Below are 20,808 nucleotides of genomic sequence, written 5' to 3'. Positions count from 1 at the left end.
GTCATTTTCACTGGCTAAACATGGTGTGATTCTTCCTTGGTGTAGGCTTGGAGGTTTTAGTGCTATTAATTGGTTTAATTCTGTCCCCTTTCCCTCCAGTAGTTTCACTGGAAAATGGGTGAGGATGGCAATGTTTGAACATGTGGGTTCAGATGTCACCTTAGCAATCGTCGTTAACGTTTTAAAAAAATTGTTTTCTCGTTTAATTGAATTCATCACATTCTATGAGTGGCCCTTTGAGTGAAGAGTGTGTTATGTGTTGGAGAAATCCAGAGCTGACCAGAATGTGGTCCCTGCCCTAAAGGAGCTTAGTCTGTTCCCCTGGAGAGCAGAGATTCAGCCAGAAGCATTAGACACTGGGTGCAGCTGGACCGGCTGCTCTGTGCTGTGGTGTCTATAAATAGGTATGTGGACTTGGCTTCATTTTATCCTTAAATTCAATACCCAAAATAGTATCTGTTTTCTAATTATAAACCTCATTTGGCCTAAACTTTATTGATGTTCCTTGAATTCCTAGAAACCTCTGCCAATAGTTGAGGTTGCTATTTAAAAGAAAAAAGAGAAGGAAAAAATCATTTAGGGAAAGTTGTTTTATTTCCTTTTATTCTATTTCAGATACCTGGAGGGGTGGGGAGAGGTAAGAATTTTAAGAGAGGTTCAGTACTGGGAAATTCGGTGGCAGCTAACTGAAGTTGGTGCTGAGGACTCAAGAGTTCTAGCTGCCCTTTATTTTCCTTGTCTCGTAAAATTTGGCTCAGGCAGCAGTGACATTGGCATACTCGCTGCCTATGGTCCCAGCATCTGTCCTGTCATAGAGTTTTGGCATCACGTAGAAGTGCTGTGTGAAGTGAAGCCAGATATCATTAATTAATAAGCTTCAGGGTAATCACACTTTCAATTCCACAATTATTGAATATCCAGTATAGGTACGGCCTGGAGAGGATATAAAGCAGAAGGACACTAACTTCGAAGGGCTGGGTCTAACTGGAGAGAGACCTGTATGCCTCAACAGAAGCTGTCCTCGCTGGAGTTGGATTGAGGCCAGCTGTATAAATATTGATAAAAGCAGCCCCTGCTAATGTTTTGCTGCCTCTTTTACTAGGCTAATATTAATGTTTAAAATGGGGAAAAGACCATTGGTTAATTTTTACCCAAAGAGTCTCATAAAGTTTTGGTAAGTAATTTTAACCTGCTGCTCATGACTAGAGGAAAATATCTGAATGATAAGTTGGATATTTAGAAGTGAAATTGCCCAGAAGAGGAAAAGCCTGTAGGGAGATGAGCATAGGCTAGAGCATTTGTTTTCTGTTGTCACGTAACATATTATCACAGTCTCAGCCGCTTAAAACCACACATGCTCATCACCCTGCTGTTTCTCTCGGTCAGGACTCTGGGCACAGCTTAGCCCGCTCATCTGCTTAGGGTCTCACAAGGCTTCAAAAAAGGCATCAGCCAAAGCTGGGTTCTCCTCAGATCCTTGACAGGGCAGGTATCTGCTTCCAAGCTCTCCCAGGTTGTTGGCAGAAGTCATTTCCTCGTGGTTATAAAATTCATGGCAAGTTGCTTCTTCAAAACCAACACTGGAGTGAGAGACTTTAGCAAGATGGGTGCTACCCTCTTAGGTAATCATATAAATGCAGTGGCCTAGATTCTGTCTCCTCTGTTGCATTCCATTGGTTGGAAGCAAGTTACAGGTCCAGCTCACACTCAAGGAAGAGGAGAATTCCACAAAGGTGTGACCACCAGGGGCCAGGATCAGGGAGGCCTCTGTAAAGTCGACCTGCCAAACCCAGTCAGTCCATCCTTAAGTTGCACCCAGGGGATTCCCCAGAATGGTACTCCTTTGCCTCCCATCATTTCAAACCTTACAAGGACTTCTTCTGTCCTGTCTTTGTGTCTCAGAGAATTGCTTTATTTCAGGTTTTTCTGGCCACTCCTTGGTGACCATTGGCCTTTGATCAGGCTCAGGGGAGACAAAAGTTACCCAAGCACTCTTTTTAAGGGCCATTCCAGTTCTCAAGGTCTTCTCAATCTAAATGGTGCCTCTTTCAGGCCAAACACGTGTTTTCTTCATCTTTTCTTATTAACAATACTAACTAGTATGCTTATCATTCTAACTGTCACAGTTTCACCAAGGACAAGTTGGAATTGCACTGGCCATTTTAGGGAGCTTTTGACACGAGCAAGATTGTATGTTTGGGAGGTACTTTAGAACAAAAAAGAACAAAAAGTGAAGAACCCTCCATGCAGACATTATTTGTCTTGTTTTTCATTAAAAAATAAAAGACCATTTTATTTAATATAGAGGATATTTAATATCCCCTCCTTCCTTTCTATACTTTGAGGAGTATTAAGTACTGGCTTTTTGATCACACAGCTTGATAAAAATATCAAGGGTCCAAGTTACTGTCTAAACCATCTGTCGCTCTCTTTTTATGTATATGTGTCAAAATCTATTTTATACATTTAAACTTTTCTCAGCTTTAAGACCTTGGTAAACAGTTAATTAAAACTGGAAGTCTGGACAGTTTCTAAATAAGAAACTGATACAAAACATGAGTCACTAAATAAAATTTTTACCCTTATTTCTCAGAATGGCAATCTATTAACAAATGATGAAAATGCCTTTGAATAATATTATTTATGTTTCTTTTTCCCTCAAAATTATTAAAATGATATGAAATGAGTGCTCATGGAGAAAAAAATAGCCAAACAATTCATTTTCTGTTCTCTAATTTTCTTTATTTTCTGGAGAAAAGAAAAACAGTTGATCACTTCAAGAGAATATAAACAGTTAATTATACCAGGCACAGTAATTACAGAGAAATACAAATATGTATTTAACATAATAGATATGATTTTCTGCTTATTAACATGGTAAATTTAGTGATATGTACATTTTGTATTTAATATTACTGATAAATTATGTTTTAAATCTATAGGTATTCAATATAAGCTTTAAATGTCTTAAATATATTTACACATGCCTAAATACTTGCATATAAATGTATATTAGTAATTACTACAATCTGTGCATGAATAATGTAAAATAAAAGTAAAAATAGAATTTGGGTAAACTAAGGTATTTTTCATCAAATTATTTCCTATTTTGGGGTACTTATCACATATCTTGTCTTCTATAAAAACTAGTCTTGATTTTGCCTTTCCCAAAATCATACGTAGATTCAAAATAATAAAATTGTTAGGATGAATTTTATGCCTGCACTATCTGTGGATTTTCTAAAGTGGCCATTAGATGGCATAAAGAAAGATTCTCTGTCAACCACATAAAAGTAAGGGCAATAGGAATGATTGTCCAAAGTTTCTCCAAACTTCAATTCTATTGTGAGAATTTTTGTCTACCAAGCTTATTTTCTTTTAATTAATTAATTAATTTATACTTTGGCTGCGTTGGGTCTTCGTTGCTGCACGCGGCCTTTCTCCAGGTGCGGCGAGCAGGGGCTACTCTTCGTTGTGGTGTGTGGGCTTCTCATTGCGGTGGCTTCTCTTGTTGTGGAGCACAGGCTCTAGTCGCACGGGCTTCAGTAGTTGTGGCACATGTGCTCAGTAGTTGTGGGTCACGGGCTCTAGAGTGCAGGCTCAGTAGTTGTGGCGCACGGGCTTAGTTGCTCCGCGGCATGTGGGATCTTCCGGGACCAGGACTCGAACTGTCCCCTGCGTTGGCAGGCAGATTCTTAACCACTGTGCCACCAGGGAAGTCCCTACCAAACTTACTGTTAAAACAATCCTGACAAATTAAAAAAGGAGTTGATCTTCCTAGGTTAGTTATATATAAGTAAGGTCTATTAAATATCTTTCAATGAATATGTTTTTCAAGTTAAAAGAAACATAGTCCTTGGACACAAAGACTGGTACAATAAAACTATCTTCCAAATGTTTCCTCCATTGTTTTGGATTCACAGATCCTCCCCTTGCCCCACCCCCTTTCCTTTTATTATAAATCTGAACAGGCACTAGGGAACTGCTTCAGTTAAATGGAAATCACCAGAGGCCCTTTGCTTATTTCAGTCTTTCTTTAGCTCCAGTAGCCAAAACATATATATCCATCTTGTCTAAGAACCACAGCAGTGACAACAAAAGTGTGAAAACTTCAGCTGGTTTAGTTCTAGGGTCTCCACTCATCTTAATGGTTTCCCATGCTGTGCTGTATAGATTCTTCCATTGACAGTAAGCTCTCAGCATCTTTCAGCTAGTCATCTAACCTAGGAAGTACTGGTGCTTTTCTGTCACGCATCACTGCCCCTCTCTAAACCCAGCCACCTCCTTCCCTCTCCCACAAAGGAACAGCCCATAATTGCCTGCCTCAGGGAACTATGTATACCCTGCACTGACCTTCTGAAGACCCCCTTGGATAACTCTGATTTAATTGTGTATGTAGATTATTCATACTTAGAAAGTAAAATTAAAAGTGTCATCAGACTCAAATTTACCCTTGAATTATAAGCTTTTCTCAAAAATTGTGTCCATTCAATGCCCTCTCCCAGATCTGCCAAATCACAAAAGTAAATATACTGATAGGGTAGGTAGATGATTTGGAGATAGTCCATGACATTGAAATGCTTTAGAAACAAATGCCTATCACAGGAGCCCCTATAACATTGACAGTGAATTAAAGAGCTTTGACATGCTTTTCTATATGTAAGGAGGTGACCGTGATAAAAAGTGAAATTTAGCAAATATTGTGATATTAAAAATATCAAAAAGTAGTGATATTACCCGTAAAGCAGAGAAAAATTGGCAATAGTATTGAACCAGCATTAGTAGGGTAATTTTCAAGATACCACTGAGGATTTTTCCACTGCACATCCTATCTGCCAACAACACAATCCCGACAAGATTCTGACAAGACTGGACAGGATGCTCAAGGCCCCTTTGAACACCTTGATTTCCTCTAAGCTGGTGGAGGGTGGTTTGTACTTCTTGCTGCATTTATGAACTACAGGGCAAGCACAACTGTGGATATTAGGATAAACAAAAAATCCATCCGATCTCTAAAAGACCCAGCTGGATTCTGGGACATGTTTTCATTGCCTGGGTTTTATAATCTGGGACCCTGACTTTAAGTCTTGTCACAAGACTCATGATCCTTTTGCTTCTGGTCATTGCCTGTGTTACAGTTGCTCAGTGTATCCTGTCCAAAAACTTAAATGCTGCGGTGCAGCCGTCGGCACATCAGGTGACTCAACAACTCATCCTACAACTGGCCCTAGTCCAACAAAGACTATGCCCTCTGGACATCCTCCTGGTCTTAACTGACAAAATCTTGACCAGTGAAAATCTGGACGTCGTGGATTGATGCCTTGTGGTCTGACTTTGTCTGCCTTTGGCTGAAGAGGGGCATCAGAGAAGAGCAGCTGTGACAGCCAGGAGCTGGACTGGAAAGCCTCCGTGTGTCTAGGAGCCGGCCCAGCACTGACAGGTGTTGCCTATTGAACGTAAGCAATTTCACAGGTCACCAACATCAGATAAAGCTGCTCTGTAACTGATGGATCAAGGCGAAGACAAGCTCCCTCCATAATCACATCCGAGCGCAGACGAAAACACAAGCATTGTTCAAGCCGGAAAAATGAGGCATATCCCCTCTTCTGGGTAATGTGGGGCCTGCTGCTTCTCACCACACAGCGTTAGCCTCGCTTCATGCCTCTCACCTTCTAGATGAGATTCATGAAGACACCAATCATAGAGCCATCTCTCTTTTCCTGACAGCATCCAATCCAGAGCAAACCATGCTTCTTTGAACACTCATCAAAATCATCTAATAAAAGCCCAGATCCTTTAAAGTCCTTCCCAAAGGACTTTTCCTGAGATGCAATAAAGGGAACTTATCCAGCTCCAGGTGTGTCTGGTGGTCTGTGGCCAGCCTGCACTCCCGATACTAATTCTTGTGGCTCTCGGGTCTAAGCTGCTAAGGATCATTCTACTCAGCCTCGACCTCCTTAGAGTATCTCTGCTCCTTCCTTCACCACAGGTAACCCAGTCTGCTGTTTTCCCAGCCTGGAGAGCTTGCCAGAAAAAAACTCAAGTGGATTTGTTATAAAGCAGAAACTGACACACCATTGTAAAGCAATTATACTCCAATAAAGCTGTAAAAAAAAAACAAGCGGCGCCAGTCCTGCTTTCTCTTCTGTGCAGGAGGTCCATCACTTCCCTGCTTTCTGTGTTCCTTTTTCCCAGGAAGGCTGGTACAATTCCAGGGCCTCAGGACAGCTTGGCCTGACATGTCAGGGCAATCTCTAGGGAAGAGAATGTGGGATAAAGCCTTGGTGAGAAATGGGGTGCAGGAAACAGGACAGGAGAAACCGTCAGGTGCCGCTACCCCTGCCAGGACACCTTGCCCCTGTTCCGCCCTAACTGAGGCTTGTACCCTGTCCCCTGCAGCCCCAGGGAGTTCCAGGGAAGCTCCTTGATAAGGGCAACTGTCAGCAACTGTGTGTCGTTATCCTGGCTGTGAGGTGTTTCCATATATGTACATACAGGTTGTCTTCCAAAGCTGGCATTCTGCTATTTGGGGAGCTTGGAGAAGATACTGCATCCTCTGTGCCCACTTCAGCGTTCATGGTCCTCTTTCTGAGCCCCCATAACCCCAGCCTCCACCTTCTCAGAGGGCATTACAAGGTCTCCCAGCCTCTGCTGGATTGCCTTCCACAGGCCCGTTTCCCTTCACTGAAGCCGTCCAGGCTCCGGGCAGGTCTCCCTCCTCACCGGCGGGCCCTGCCCCCCACCACACTTTTGCACCTCATCACTGGCTCTTGTTCTGCCGCCAGGGCCCTCTCTGCCAAGGCCCCTCCATTCTCACTGGCATTCCCACCCCCACAGCTGGCCTTACCACTTTGCTCCGGAGTCCCCTGGCCACTGTGTCCTCATACTTGTCACTTGTCCTCTTTCACTCCTACTCATCCCCACCGGCTTCTTCGTCTTGGGTACCGGGGTCTTCTCTGTCCTTAGACCCACCTCCTCCCCACTTCCTCCTTGTTCACCATCAACCTTGGGCTTCTTTCTAACACCAGAGCCCTTCTGGCCCCTGGACCACAGTCCTAGCGGACCATCTCCCCAGCTCCCACCAGAGCACGCTCTTGTTCCCCAACTAGACACCACTTTGTCTCTGGGGGTCTATTCTGTAACCCCACGTTCGTAACAGCATTATTTAACAATAGCCAAAACATGGAAACAACCTAAGTGTCTATCAATGGATGAATGGATAAACCAAATGTAGCATAGATATACATATACATATATATATATACATACACACATTATATATATATTCAATATATATATCTATTATTCAGCCATAAAAAGAAGGAAATTCTGTCATTTCCAACACCATGAATGGACCTTGACAGCATTTTGCTAAGTGAAATAAGTCAGACCAAGACTAATACTATATGATCTCACTCATATGTGGAATCTAAAAAGAAACGTCATAGAAAAAGAGACCAGATTTGTTGTTACCATAGGCAAGAGGTGGGGGAGTGGGAATTGGATGAAAGTGGTCAAAAGGCCTAAACTTCCAGTTGTAAGACAAGTACTAGGGAAGTAATGTACAATGTGATGACTAGAGTTAACACTGCTGTTGATGTATTTTGAAAGTTGGTAAGAAAGTAGATCCTAAAAATTCTCATCACGTTAAATTCTTTTTTGTGTGTGTGCATCCGTATGAGATGATGGATGTTAACTAAACTTTTTAATCATTCCACAGTATGTGTAAATCGAATCATGCTGTACACCTTAAACAGACAGTGTTGTATGTCAATTGTATCTTAATAAAACTGGGAAAAAAACTGAACTAAAATGAATAAAAGAAAAAAAGAAACACAGTCATCGAATTAAGGCCTTGAGTCTTCAGGAATACTCAGGGAAGGGGCAGCTGTTCAGAAAAGTTACCTCCAAGCCACTCTCTGCTCTCCTTAGGTCATCAGTTCAGTCTGGTGGGGGAAGCAAGTGGGAAAGTGATGGTTCTCAGGGAGCAACAGCCTGTCTGGAGCACAGAGGGAGGTGGTGCCCCAGGGAGGGAGCTGGGATTGGGTAGAAGAGGTGCAGGGCAGAGCCCCTGAAAGAGGGGACCTGGAAAGGCGCATTTTGCCCACTTAAAACTTGCCACAGAGTACGAGTTGGGATCATTTTCGTGCTATAAAATAAAACAGTCTCTTAACCTCCTGTGATGTTTTACAGCCAAAATCCAACAGCCAACTGAACCAGCCTGCACGGCTTTGCTGTCCTACCTGCATCAGCCCGAATCCAAATCCGTTTCCTGTATCTCCCCAGGCATCTCCGAGGACCCACCCAGCATGGCTCTCCCAGGAGGTGATGGCCGCAATGGTCGTTGAGTCCACACAAAACCATTTCCCAGCCTCTTGGATGCTGGCTTTGTTGGCTAACATCCTTCGAAGATCCTTTGCTTCAGTCTTTTCGGAGGCAGTGACCCCAGAGGACAGGAGAAGAGAGAGGGTGCTGTCTCCAAAGTGGAGCTTGCATACCCAAGGGAGAGAGCGTGGTCCACTGGGGTGAGGGAAATAAGTCCTGGAAATTCTGTTTCCATTTGTTTTCTCATCGAATCCTTCAAATTTATATTTTTGTAATATTTTATAACGTATGTAAAATATCAGGATACAGGAAATTTGTAAAATGAACAAATATATTCGGGTATCCTTAAAAAATTCTTCACTAGTAGCGATGTGCAATTAAGAAAGTTTTGATGTATGTGCTCTATGTCATCTGCTTTAAAGAGCCCATCTGCATGAGGGCACTGAAGGAGACATACTGTCACCATGACTAGCAATAAAAACAATGACAGCTACTGTTTCTGGGCACTGAATCAGTTGCTTTATATTTATTTCCTCGTTCAGTTCCCATGATAAAAGTTCAGTATGTTTTCTTCAGAGTCAACACCCTGGGAAGGATCCTACTTAGTCCACCAGGTTGGAAATTCTTCCTTTGGGCCAGTGTGGTGTCCATCTGAGTTAAATCAGGCTCATTAAGCCTCTACATTTGAATGAAAACAACCTTGCCTGGGTTAATCACCTGGTTCTTTGTGTGTTAGCTTTTTGCAACATGTGACTCCAAAGAACTTTTGGGGGTTTCCAGGTAACACATCTACCTTCACAGGTAATCTGCCTTCATGGGTGATAATTTAAAATTGCTTCCTAGGCAATTCCAAAAGAAGAATGTTTTAAATTATGCTGGAAATTTCCAGGGTGACTGATCGAAGGGGTTGGGGGAGGACAAGGTTTCTAAGCTGTTGTATTTTACATTTCAGAATTAGCCACAACATTATACATGTCTGAAACTGAGTAGGCCTTTGTTTTACATACAAAATGAAGGAGGCGTACGAGGGAAGAAAAGATTCAGAGAAAGAAATAATTTCCAACCAACATTTGGTCCCTTGCGTTACTGCAGACATTTAATCAGCCACGTACGTACCTTATGGGGTCAACTAGAAATTGTGAGGGCAGAGGTGGGAATTGGGGAATCCATGATGCAGACAGAACACTGTTACTACACACATAGGACATCACGGGGATTAAGGGCACATGCTACAGAGCCTGGCATCCCTGGGTTCAAACCCTAGTACTGGCTGTGGGAACTTGGCAAGTAATTTAATTTTGCTGTGTCTTATCCATTTTCTCATCCATTAAATGAGGATGATAATAGCACTTTTATCATGGGAATTAAATGAAATAAATGTAAAGCAACTGATTCAGTACCCAGAGATAGTAGCTATCACTGTTTTTATTGCTAGTAATGGTGACAGTATGTTTCCTTCAGAAATGAACACAGCCACTTAACCTTTTTATACCATTTGACCTCTGCCCCTAGCATATTAAGGCCCAGGCTATCAGTGAATCCAGGCTGCTGGGGTGAACCTTGGACTGGCCCCTACTTTTGCCAAAGTGTTGAGGAAAGCAATGAATTTTAAGATTCCTTGACGTCCTAGTTTGGGAAGTAGGCCTCCTTACTCTCCAGACTATTAGCACCTGGGAGGCAGACGACACCTGCTAGCACTGGGCTTGCCCCCAGAGTAGGGCTCATTTGCTGAGCGATTATGCAATTGAATTAGATCCATAACCCTGCCATGTCCGTAAGAATTTGATCTCACGGGAAAGACTTGATTTGAAAGTTTTGCGAAGTGGACTCATATCTGTGTGCTGACTTGGGGTGTCCGGTGCCTAAAATGTTTATGCCCCTGTGCAAACACGATAGTTAACTATTCACACCTGAGATCATTTTTCCCTCTTTGGGAGGTTATCACTGATGCTCCCTTAATCTCGAACTTGTGTAGATCACCAAAACACCCATCCAGTTCCCTCCTTCTCAAACACCAGCTGAAAATTAGGCAGAGAAATGAGAGTGTGTGTTGGCCGGGGCAGAGTTGCTCTCCTCAGGGCCGAACTTGCCTACTGGGAATTCCGGCAAAGTGGTCACATGGAGGTTTCTGGACCCAGCTCCAGGCCCCCACATTGCACCGGAAGGGAACAGGCCAAGACTTTGAGGCCAGGCCCAGAAAAGGGAAGAAGCTGCACACAGAACAAAGAACGTCTAAGCGAAATGGTCCATATCGTACCTACAGCAGCTATGGCTCAGTTTTCTTCATCATCGTGAGTTTTAATAATTGAATGTACTTTGCCATTAAGGAGGTCCTCTATCGGTCTCTCCTGTTGTTTCAACAGCAGCTTTGCGTGCAAAGGGGTCATATCAGTAAAGGTATGCAGGCGCATTCACTCATTGAATATTGATCAATGTTGGTAAATTAATCTTATTCCCTAATGGATGTACTCCATACTCTGGTCTAATTCATGTCCTTCTGACCACACCCCCACCCCCGTGCTGAGCCACCTCCCACAGAGCACGCACTCCCGGGTGAACCTTCAGCTCTTTGGCTTTTCTTTGAGCAGAAGGCTTCTCTCCTCTCAGAATGCATCTTCCATACTCTGAAGATACCTGTGGCTCGCACAACTTCCCCCTCCAACTCTGCTCTCACTGTGGGTACTGGACCTCAGGACCTTTCAAAGGTCTTTGCTGGTGATGACAGTCAAGACGTTCTGAGATCTCCAGAGTGGACACTCTCCCCAGATCCCCCAAGAAGACCCCAAGACCCAGAACCATCCACAGACTCCACAGCCTCATGATCCTCACCTGTCTTCAAAGTATGCTGAGAATGAGACGAAATGAGAACAGACCCTACCTCTTAGCACTACTCTGTAAATAAAAGCATAGACAGATAGATAAAAACTAAAACAACCGGGCTTCCCTGGTGGCACGGCGGTTGAGAGTCCGCCTGCCGATGCAGGGGACACGGGTTCGTGCCCCAGTCCGGGAAGATCCCACATGCCGCGAAGTGGCTGGGCCCGTGAGCCATGGCCGCTGAGCCTGCGCGTCTGGAGCCTGTGCTCCACAACGGGAGAGGCCACAACAGTGAGAGGCCCGCGTACCACAAAAAAAAAAAAAAAAAAAAAAAAAAAACCTAAAACAACCCATGCACTGCACCTAGGGGAAAGTCTTTGTAAGCACCATGGTGTTGAGCAGCTGTGTTTTCTTCACCCATAAACCCCACAATAATACCTTCAGAACTGTATTGCTTGTAAGTTGTATCTTCTTCCCCTAAGATACTCTCTGACAAAACATTCTAGAATCCAGGACAACCCCAAGATCAGTTCATTATATTCTTGCAAGAAAATCAAAGTAAAAATGTGTGTACATCATCAAATTTAACCTAATTATTATGCTTTTATAACTTTCATAAAGTATAAGGACACATATTGAAACACATTGTTCTATCTGATCATTTTTATTTTAGATCTGTGGACACAAAGCTCAAAGGACACCCGAGCAGGGGACTCTTCTCTTTAGAGAGAACTTCAAACAATCCTCAAAGATGTAAGTGATAAGGAATTTTTGTTCTTTACTTGTGAAAATGCTAATCCAGATTCTCTGGCTCCAATTCCTTAAGTTGGAAATAACACATAATAACGATAACTTAACTAAGAGTTCACTTTGTAAAACATCTTTGTCTTCATTTTAGAATGCAGTGCGCGAAAGAGACAGGAAGTAGTGACAGAAGGCTGGGAAATGGAGGCAGCGGGAGGGGACGCCAAGCCCATGGCAGAGCCTTAGCAATGGAGAGGTTGGTGGAGACCCAAGAATTCAGAAGGGGCAGACGACCTGGGGAACAGGTGGGGGAGCCTAGATCCTGCAGAAGGAAGGACCAGGGTGTGAGAGACGGAGTGAAGGACATGGTTGGAGAGAAATTTAGGCAGGATAGAAGAGGATGTGGTTAGGAATGGAGCCATGTAGAGCCACGAAGAGAAGCCAAACCCGTAGCTTTTCATGGCGTCGACTTGGTGTGATCCAACAGGTGAGACGACATGCTCACAGTCGTGGCTCCTAGAACCCTCCATATAGTTTGGCCGGTTTCAAATTACAGCGAACAGCCTACAGCGACTTACTTCATTCTTTAAAAATGAGAAAAGCTATTTTACCTACATTCAGAATGGATTTGGCAAAGCCAAGCCCTGGAGTGGGGTTGCTACTCTTTGCTGCTCTTAAATTAGAGCTTGTCAATCAAGTAGGCATACACCCCCAGACAACCAGCAAAGAAAGACAAGCAGGTGGAACAGAAATGAGCAGCAAACCGTCCATACCCAGACTCCGCTCGCTCCCTGTGTGCAGCTCATCTCAGGACGCCAGAGCCTGGGGGTCAGGCAGGTGCTTCAAGCTCAAAGCCACAATCAGAAACCACGCCCTCTCCCATCCCTTTCTGCCCTTCACATTTTCAAAGCTTCATCCATGTTTTAACTTTTCATCTTACTAAAAGTAAACAGCATAGCTTTTTTGAGAAACCTACTGAGTGAACCCAATCAGCAGGAATGTCCATGTGGCATGATAATTCCTTTAAGACTTTATTTTGTGTTTTGTTTTTTGTGTTTTCTCTCCCTCATTGGCCAGGCCTTCCTTTGTGTTCCTTTGACTGAGGTCAGCCTCTGTTCCAGGTATTTGTTTTTAAAAGCGTCAAGTTATTAAGGGGTATTAGGCTAGAGGGAGGGAAGAGAAATGTTTTGAAGAGTGGAGAAAAGAGATACTCTGCACCCCACACCCAAGCAGGGGCCTTCCTACATCCCTAGACATTTCAGGATGCTCAGCTGACTTCCATCTGCCAGGATCTGCATCTCGGTGTCAACGGTCTCATTCCCTTGGAAGTTCTGAAAAGTGTGCCACCTATTTGCATGGAAGACCAGAGGAGCAAAGAATTAAGCTGCTCTCCTCCCAACAGGCAGATACCCCAGTCAATGGCTCTTAGAAGTTGATGTATAAATACCCCAGCTTCTTGGCCCTTGTGTATAATAATTCTGCAGTGTGTTTTGCACAATCCCTCAGTGTTTGCTTGGAGGATTGAGCTCCAGTGCCCACTGTGGTAGCCGGCTTGACGACACACATTTTATTGGCTTTCTTCCCTTCCCTGTATCCCCCAGCCACTTCATATCAGCATTCCCTGAACCTCTCAAATAAACCACCTGCACCTGAAGTTGTTTCAGGGTCTGCTTCTACGGGAACCAAACTAAGACACCTTAAATATTGACTCTCCTCTAGAACATCTGGTATCTCAGTCATAAAAAGAATACTGGGGGAATAGATTCAGAGTATGAGTCATCATACTATTTCTTGTTTTTCAAATTATTTGGAAATTATCTCACCTGGGTGTACTTTTTTGCTTTAGTAGTGACGTTGAAGGAGTTGGCAATTAGATGGAGTACATGCTGTGATTTCTCCCACAGAAGAAATCATTCTTGAGCAAAGTGAACATCTAAAGAATGTCCTGGATTGCCCACATGCAGAGATAATAATCAAAGTATTTAACTGGTACAGCATGGTCCTCAACCAGTCATAAAAGATGCTGGTCTACATGCTGCAGGGCTGCCTCACCAGCTGACCATAGGCTCTGCCCAGTGAAACACAGGGGTCCCAGTTCTGCCTGGGTGAAATCTGCAGGTAGGCTTGAGAGGTCATTGAGCAGAGAAGGGTTTACTTGGCTTTCTCCAAGGGGGCTCAGAGGTAGGTTTTGATTCCTCCTCAGAAAAAGAAGTGATGTGTAGAAACATTTATTGAACATCTCCGAAGGGAGCTAAAGGCCCAGCAGGGGCCATATCGGCAGGGACTTTGAGAGCTTTACATTCCAACATATTATTTGTGTTTTCTTCTGAGTATGGAAGTAAAGCCACAAACTGCATCAGGTTTCCTTCTGGAAGAATGTCTCTTCTCCATTGTGGGTGGTCTGGGCAAGACCAAAAAGCAGAGCAGCCAGCCTGTAGGCGTGTATATGATCCAAGGTGAGTCCATCAGTCTCTCCCGGAACTATAGAAGTGAAGCAGAATGATGAAAGGATGGGAGAAAAGGTCATTGGAGTTCATTTACGCAGTGAGAGTGCTGATTCATTCGTGCAGTAGGGATGCTATAAAGTATGGTCAACTGCTTCCTGCTACCCAGACCCCAGAGCTGCCTGGTTACTCTTCTTGTCCTTGAGCCTTTCACTGGCTCTGGGAGCCTTTTGATAGCCTTTCGGTAATTTCCTTTTACTGCTTAAACTTTCCAGAACTGGTTCATTTTACTTACACCTAAAGAACAATAACAAAATTGGCTCCTATATGCTTATCTTCAGCCATGTTTGGTGGAGAATGGACCTCTTGAAAGATTGTGTGGCAGCAACTACTGAAAAGGGAAGAAAAGAAGCCAGTCCCTGGATCTTCAGCAAACAAGAGGAAGAAGACCCAAGAGGTAGGTGTGGGCCTGAGGGACACGGTGTACGTCCCTTGAGGAAGATCAGCTTCACCACAGTTGGCTCTCAGGTACCCAGGGAGCTAGAATTCCAGCCTGGTTTCTCCATGGCCTCCCAGGTTGACCGGCTTGGGAGTCAGGCATTCCTCACAAGCAAAGCCCTAGTAGCTTGAGCAGATACTAGGAAAAGGACAAAGGCTCAGGTCAGGCTCTCTTCTTGTTAGCAATTCTGGTAAGACAGGGAGTAGGTGGGCATTGAAATCATGGGCTAGGACTTCCCTGGAAGTCCAGTGGTTAAGACTCCACACTTCCACTGCAGGGGGGTATGGGTTTGATCCCTGGTTGGGGAACTAAGATCCCGCATGCCATGTGGTATAACCAAGAAAAAAAAAAAAAGTAAAGAAAAGAAATCATGGACTAAAATGAGGCCTTGCTGCAATATGTGGACTTATTCTTAAGAATATGTCATTTACTATGACATTTACATTTACTGCACAATAATTATGCATATGTTTATGCATATTTCATGGGAACCGTAATGTGAGCTGGGTAGATTTTCCTTTTTTTATGCTTATTTGCATGAAGAAAAGTGAGAAATGAATTTTCTGTCATAAGTGCGACCATTCCTTTGCCAGTGTTCGGTACAACACAACCATATCAAACCCTCGAAGAGGGGCTATCTGAGCACCTGCCAACCTGGCCCACCCACAGAGCTTTGCCTAGAAGCCGTGTCTCTTATAGAATTTAGCTCGAGCTATAGTATCACTGATGACGTCAGTCTATGTCCGCGGGGGTGGCAGTGGCTTCAGTTCCTGACTGGAAGGCTGAGAGACCACCTGAGATGAAACCAGAGGTTCAGATTGAAACATTAACTTTCAGCAGAAATAAGATATGAGCATTCCCGGGATGTCAGCCCTCCAGGGAAATCTTCCAAAGCAGACAGTCCCAGATCCTCTTTCCCCCCTTCCTCTCCTCCTGAAAGGATCCATTTCCTCAAGAATCACTGAAAAACTTCCAGATTGCTTTCCTTCTCTCTCTCTTTTTCTGAAGACTTTTGTTTTTCTTGCTGCAAAAGTCAGATTTGCTTCTTATTTAGTGTAGGCCTGGCAAAACTAGATCCCCAGTAAATCTTCAGTCTAAAACTGCTTGTAACATTCTCTCAGTCATTCAAGGACTCACTCATTTATTCACTCATTCATTCATTCAATAAAATGTTTTAAGCACCTACTATGACCAGGATGTGTGCCACACTGAGCGCACACTGCACAATGATGCTCGAGACATACTCATTCCTTTGTAGGTGTGTGTGTGCGATATGCATGTTTGAGCATATGTGTATTATCCCCTAGAAGGTTAATCTTCAGTAGTTACTCATGTGTTTACCATAATTGTGCTCTGCTCGGATGTCTAGAGATAAAGACCCCTGGTCCTGATCCCTGCCTTCAAGGACCTTGAAATAGAAAATAGAAACTGTTTATTGAAATTAAGGCCATAAAATGTAAAACTGTTTATTTGAAATTAAGGCCATAAAAGGAGAGAGGTATATACACACCATGGGCCTATAGGAGGCAGACTTAATAAGAATTGGTATGGCTGGATGTGAAGGGAGAAGGAACCAGAGAACCTAAGAAAAAAATATGTTTTTTTTCTGGCTGGGATGACTGGGTATGTTATAGTGCCTTTCACAGAGGCAGAAAATACAGAAGAAAGAGCAAGTTTATAGTGAGAGGCTAGTGAGTTAGTTCAGTCTGGGAGATGCTGAACCTGAGGGGGTCTGTGATCAGCCTAGCAGGGATTTCCACCTGGACACATCATGGTACCTAAAGCCCTGGTGTCATGAGGATGCTCAGAGAGTGAAAATTTGTTCAGAAAATTCAGAAAGTGGGTAAAAGCTTCTTGCACCAGGGGAAAAAACCCATCAGAGGAAGGCAAACATTCTTTTAAACAATCACACTAACGCTCAAGGTATCACTCAATGGCTCAATAACCAATGAGATGTAACAAGAACCCCCAACATCTGGCAGAAGGGGAATGGAAATTGGGCATGAAGAACACTCCAAGGAACTCAGTGCTTCAGAGAACACTAGGGGTCCTCCCAGGCCCACTGCTGACCCTATGGGCACAGGCCCAGGGAGGCCCAAGGTACACCCGGCCTTCTGGGCTCTCACTCACTGCTCTTCTAAACAAAGCACTGGCCTACCTTTGAGGTATTGAGCCACACTCCACGTGGGGAATTTTTTCTGGTTTGCCTTAATTCTGTCTGTGAGAATCCCAACAGCCTGCAAAAGGTGTTCTTTGCTGTCCCAGGTACCAACAGGTCGATGGATTTTTTTTTATCAAGCTAGAAAATTCAGATAAGAATGTCAACATCTGGATGGAGTAACACATTCTTCTGCTGTCCTGATTTCTCCTCCTTATGTTCAAGGTCATAGACACTGGCCTTATCCCTTTTCTTTATTCCCACAGAATCAATTCTACAAGTCCTTTCACAGAAAAGAGAATCAGAGAAATACAGTAAGATTTGGGAGAAGTGGATGTAGCATAGTTTTAGTTAAGCACTCAAAAAAAATTAAAAAGTTGTTTCAAAACAAATAATGAGCACCCAAAGTCTAGATATTTGCAGTCAAAAATAATTGGAAGGCTAGAAGTCTCGGTTTCTCAGACAATTTAAAATAAAGCCTGGGGGAGTTCCCTGGCGGTCCAGTGGTTGGGACTCAGTGCTTTCACTGCCGGGGCCTGGGTTCAATCCCTAGTGGGGGAACTAAGATCCCTCAAGCCGTGTGGCATGGAATAGAATAGAATAGAATAGAATAGGGGAAAACCTGGAAGCAAATATCCGATAATTTGGGTCCCCTTCCTCCAATTTGCCTAAAGGACAAGTTGGTTCAAGTAGGGTTTCATTATAATGTTTTGATCTACACAGATGAAATTTACTATTTCATGAACCTCAAAGGGATACCTATAATAGTACCCTTTATAAGATTTTCTCAATTTAAGTACATTGCATAATATTAATTACAAATTATAATTACAAAACTCATAAGATACTTAAAAAAAGATATCCAATAACTGGTACACCTTGACATGTTACAGAAATCCCAGTGGAAATTACGCAGGTACCCGTGTTTTGAAGCCTAGGATAAATGCAGATACATTTCCAGTTTGGGTTAGCTTCTGTGAGGAAGGATGAAGTGGGGCCGATTGAAAGTTTCTAGCTGAGTACCTGCGTCAAGCCAAATTTAAGTCCTTTGTGGTCTCAGCCGTCTTGCCGGATGGTTCCGCCATGGCTTTCTCTGGAAATGATGGCTGCAGTGAGAGCAGGGTCCATGCAGTGCCTCAGCCTGACTTCTTTGATCAGAATTTGTAAGACTTGAAGACCTTCAAATCCATCTCAGCAAACATTTCAAAACCACAGATGCCTACACCAATAGAAAATAAACTGTTTCCTCCACTCCAGAAGAGACCCCTTTTTCAAAGTTTAATAAGTTAGCCACAGGTCTGACTGTGGCCCACAGGCTTGGGACATCCGTTTTAGGACTTTTTTTTTTTTTTGCGGTACGCGGGCCTCTCCCTGTTGTGGCCTCTCCCGTTGCGGAGCAGAGGCTCCGGACGCGCAAGCTCAGCGGCTCAGCGGCTCAGCGGCTCAGCAGCTCACAGGCCTAGCCGCTCCGCGGCATGTGGGATCCTCCTGGACCGGGGCACGAACCCGTGTCCCCTGCATCGGCAGGCGGACTCTCAACCACTGCACCACCAGGGAAGCCCCTTAGGACATTTTTTGGTCTCTGATTGCATAAACCCAGAAAGGTCCTCAGCCCCAGATGGATACCACTTCTGCTTTCTTTCTTGTTCTCTTTTCTGCCACACCTGGTGCATTGGGAAAAGTCTTGGACTAGAAATCAGCCAACCTATGTTTGAGTTTGGTCTGACACTACCTAGCCCTGGGCCCTCGGGAAGTCTCTCTTCCTTGCTGAGCCTCAGTTGTCTGATCTGTCAATTGGGAAGGTAGGATTAGATTGACCTTGTAGTTGCTTCCAGCTCTGATATGCTAATACTGAGACAACATGAAGAAGACTTCGGAACAGAATTACACAAGAGAGGACGTACAGAGAGCGTTGCTTAAAATGCTCACGCTGTAACCTGAAGTCGACACAACAACAAACGAACAAACAAAGCCAGAATTTGATATTTTAATTAAGCAATCATTTCAATATGTAGAAATAAACACCTCTCGACCAGGTTTGGAAAGGATGAAGGGAAAGTGAAAAGCAGCAGCTTGATAGGGGAGTCAGGATTCTGTTTTTCCCTCAGTTTTAATGTTGATATTACTACTATAATAATGAACTTCTCAGAATTGAGCTCCTTCCTAAGAAAGAATCTGAAAATGATGAAAGGGGGCTAGCCAAATGCTTGCCTGGCTTCACACTCACTGCCGGCAATCACCCTGGTGATATCACAGGTAGCAGCAGAGGTCTCCATGGTCATGATGGTACCATAGCAGCCATGGTACAGGCGGGAACGCAGGCGAGGGTTCATTGAAAGGGTGAAGGAGCGTGAGCCCCCAGAAGTGCCTGCGGGGCACAGTGATCATTCACGTGAAGCCTGTGAGAAAATACTGCTCAGAGTTGCTCTCATGAACATCACTCAACCAACGGCAAAGCCATAGGCTTAATCCTCCCCAAGCCCCTCCCCAAGACCCCCAGAATGGCTCGCCAGAAGGTATTCCGAACTCAGCAGCAACCTGTCAGGATTTTACAAAGTGGTGGCCTTATTCCTAAAACATAGGTTTAAGTTTGAGAATCCATTAGCAGATCTCCGAGTACCTGGCTTCAATCTGCTGCCTTCAGTGTGGCTCTCCCGCTGTGGAGGAGCTTTTAAATGCCAGCATGCAGACTCACCTGCCTCTTCTCACCTTCATGCTGTACCCCTGATCTGGGAGGAGCTTTATATATGCTTTAAAACCCTCTTTAAACCACTGACCTCATTAGGCCTGATTATAATGGTACTTGGGATTTAGGTGGCCCTTTTAATAAAAGGATTTCAAAGCATATATTAACCACTATTAATTAATCTAATGAACCCCCAAGGTGTACTGGAGGCATATATTTGGTGGACTGTTTCTGGGTATCTAAAATTGTGCTAGGCAAACAGCTTCTAAATTTGAGAACAAGAAACAGATACTTAGTCTAAAAAAGATAAATAAACAGGAAATACTAGCAGCTGCCGTTCCTGGATTGGTTGTTTGCCTGCAATGCTGCGCCTTCTGTTCTTTGTTCTTCATTCCACTCTCACATGATTCCCATAGCAACATGTCACGTGATCTCAATGGGTGACCTTGGCTCCTTGCTCCACTTCTGCCTCTGACAAGCAGATCCAGGAGTGTCTGCCTGCTCTTGGGAGGTCAGTGCGAAGCCAGGGACTGGGAACATGGGTGCCAGTTTCCCAGACTTCCTGAGGAAATGGTAAAAAAGGATTTGGCCAAGGAGGAAAATTTCTTCAAGGATGGACTGTCTTCAAACTTCTTTCTAAAGGAAAAGACGGAGCACATTGTGCAGCTCCAGAAACAGGAAGTGGAAGAGATATTTTCGAAATAGGCAAAGCGCATTTCCCAGAGGGGAGGAGGGAATCTGACACGGGTCCTACCAGCAGTGTGAGACATTTCCATGACTGTACACGTCCTTCCACTCATCCACCAAGTGAACAGAGATGTGAGGGAGACTGAGCAGGAGACAGGGAAGACAGAGGCCCGGAGTCAAGTGACTTTCCCAGCTCCCTGGCAATGGGTAAACCACACCTTCTAGGAGAACATGCCCTCCAGAAGCTGATCTCTGCTCTCCCCCACTGCACTCACTTCTGCCCGGACTGCCTTCCTGTGTGCAGAACAGCCTGCCCTTTTAAGTGGCCTCCAGCCTTGCATTCCAGGGAAGAAGGGTGGGTATGTCCTGAGCCACTGATGATCCTGCTTCGACTATCAGGACCTGTTCCACCACCACCATCAACGCCACGGTCAGTGCCCTCTGTAAG

General features: G+C 44.1%; 1 protein-coding gene across 1 annotated transcript; it reads right to left on the bottom strand.

Annotated features, from left to right (window-relative positions):
* Positions 1-15,506: 15,506 nt before the first annotated feature.
* On the bottom strand, positions 15,507-20,449 carry LYG2 (lysozyme g2). Its single transcript, XM_067703934.1, is given in 7 exon segments — positions 15,507-15,564; positions 15,566-15,623; positions 16,988-17,122; positions 18,007-18,147; positions 18,150-18,206; positions 19,215-19,355; positions 20,428-20,449. Coding segments are annotated over 7 exon segments (612 nt in total).
* Between the last annotated feature and the right edge of the window lie 359 nt (positions 20,450-20,808).

The sequence above is a fragment of the Pseudorca crassidens genome, chromosome 14 (genome assembly GCF_039906515.1).
Source record: "Pseudorca crassidens isolate mPseCra1 chromosome 14, mPseCra1.hap1, whole genome shotgun sequence".
NCBI lineage: Eukaryota > Metazoa > Chordata > Mammalia > Artiodactyla > Delphinidae > Pseudorca > Pseudorca crassidens.
The sequence above is the reverse complement of the archived record's forward strand: the minus strand, read 5'-3'. Positions and strand labels throughout refer to the sequence as shown.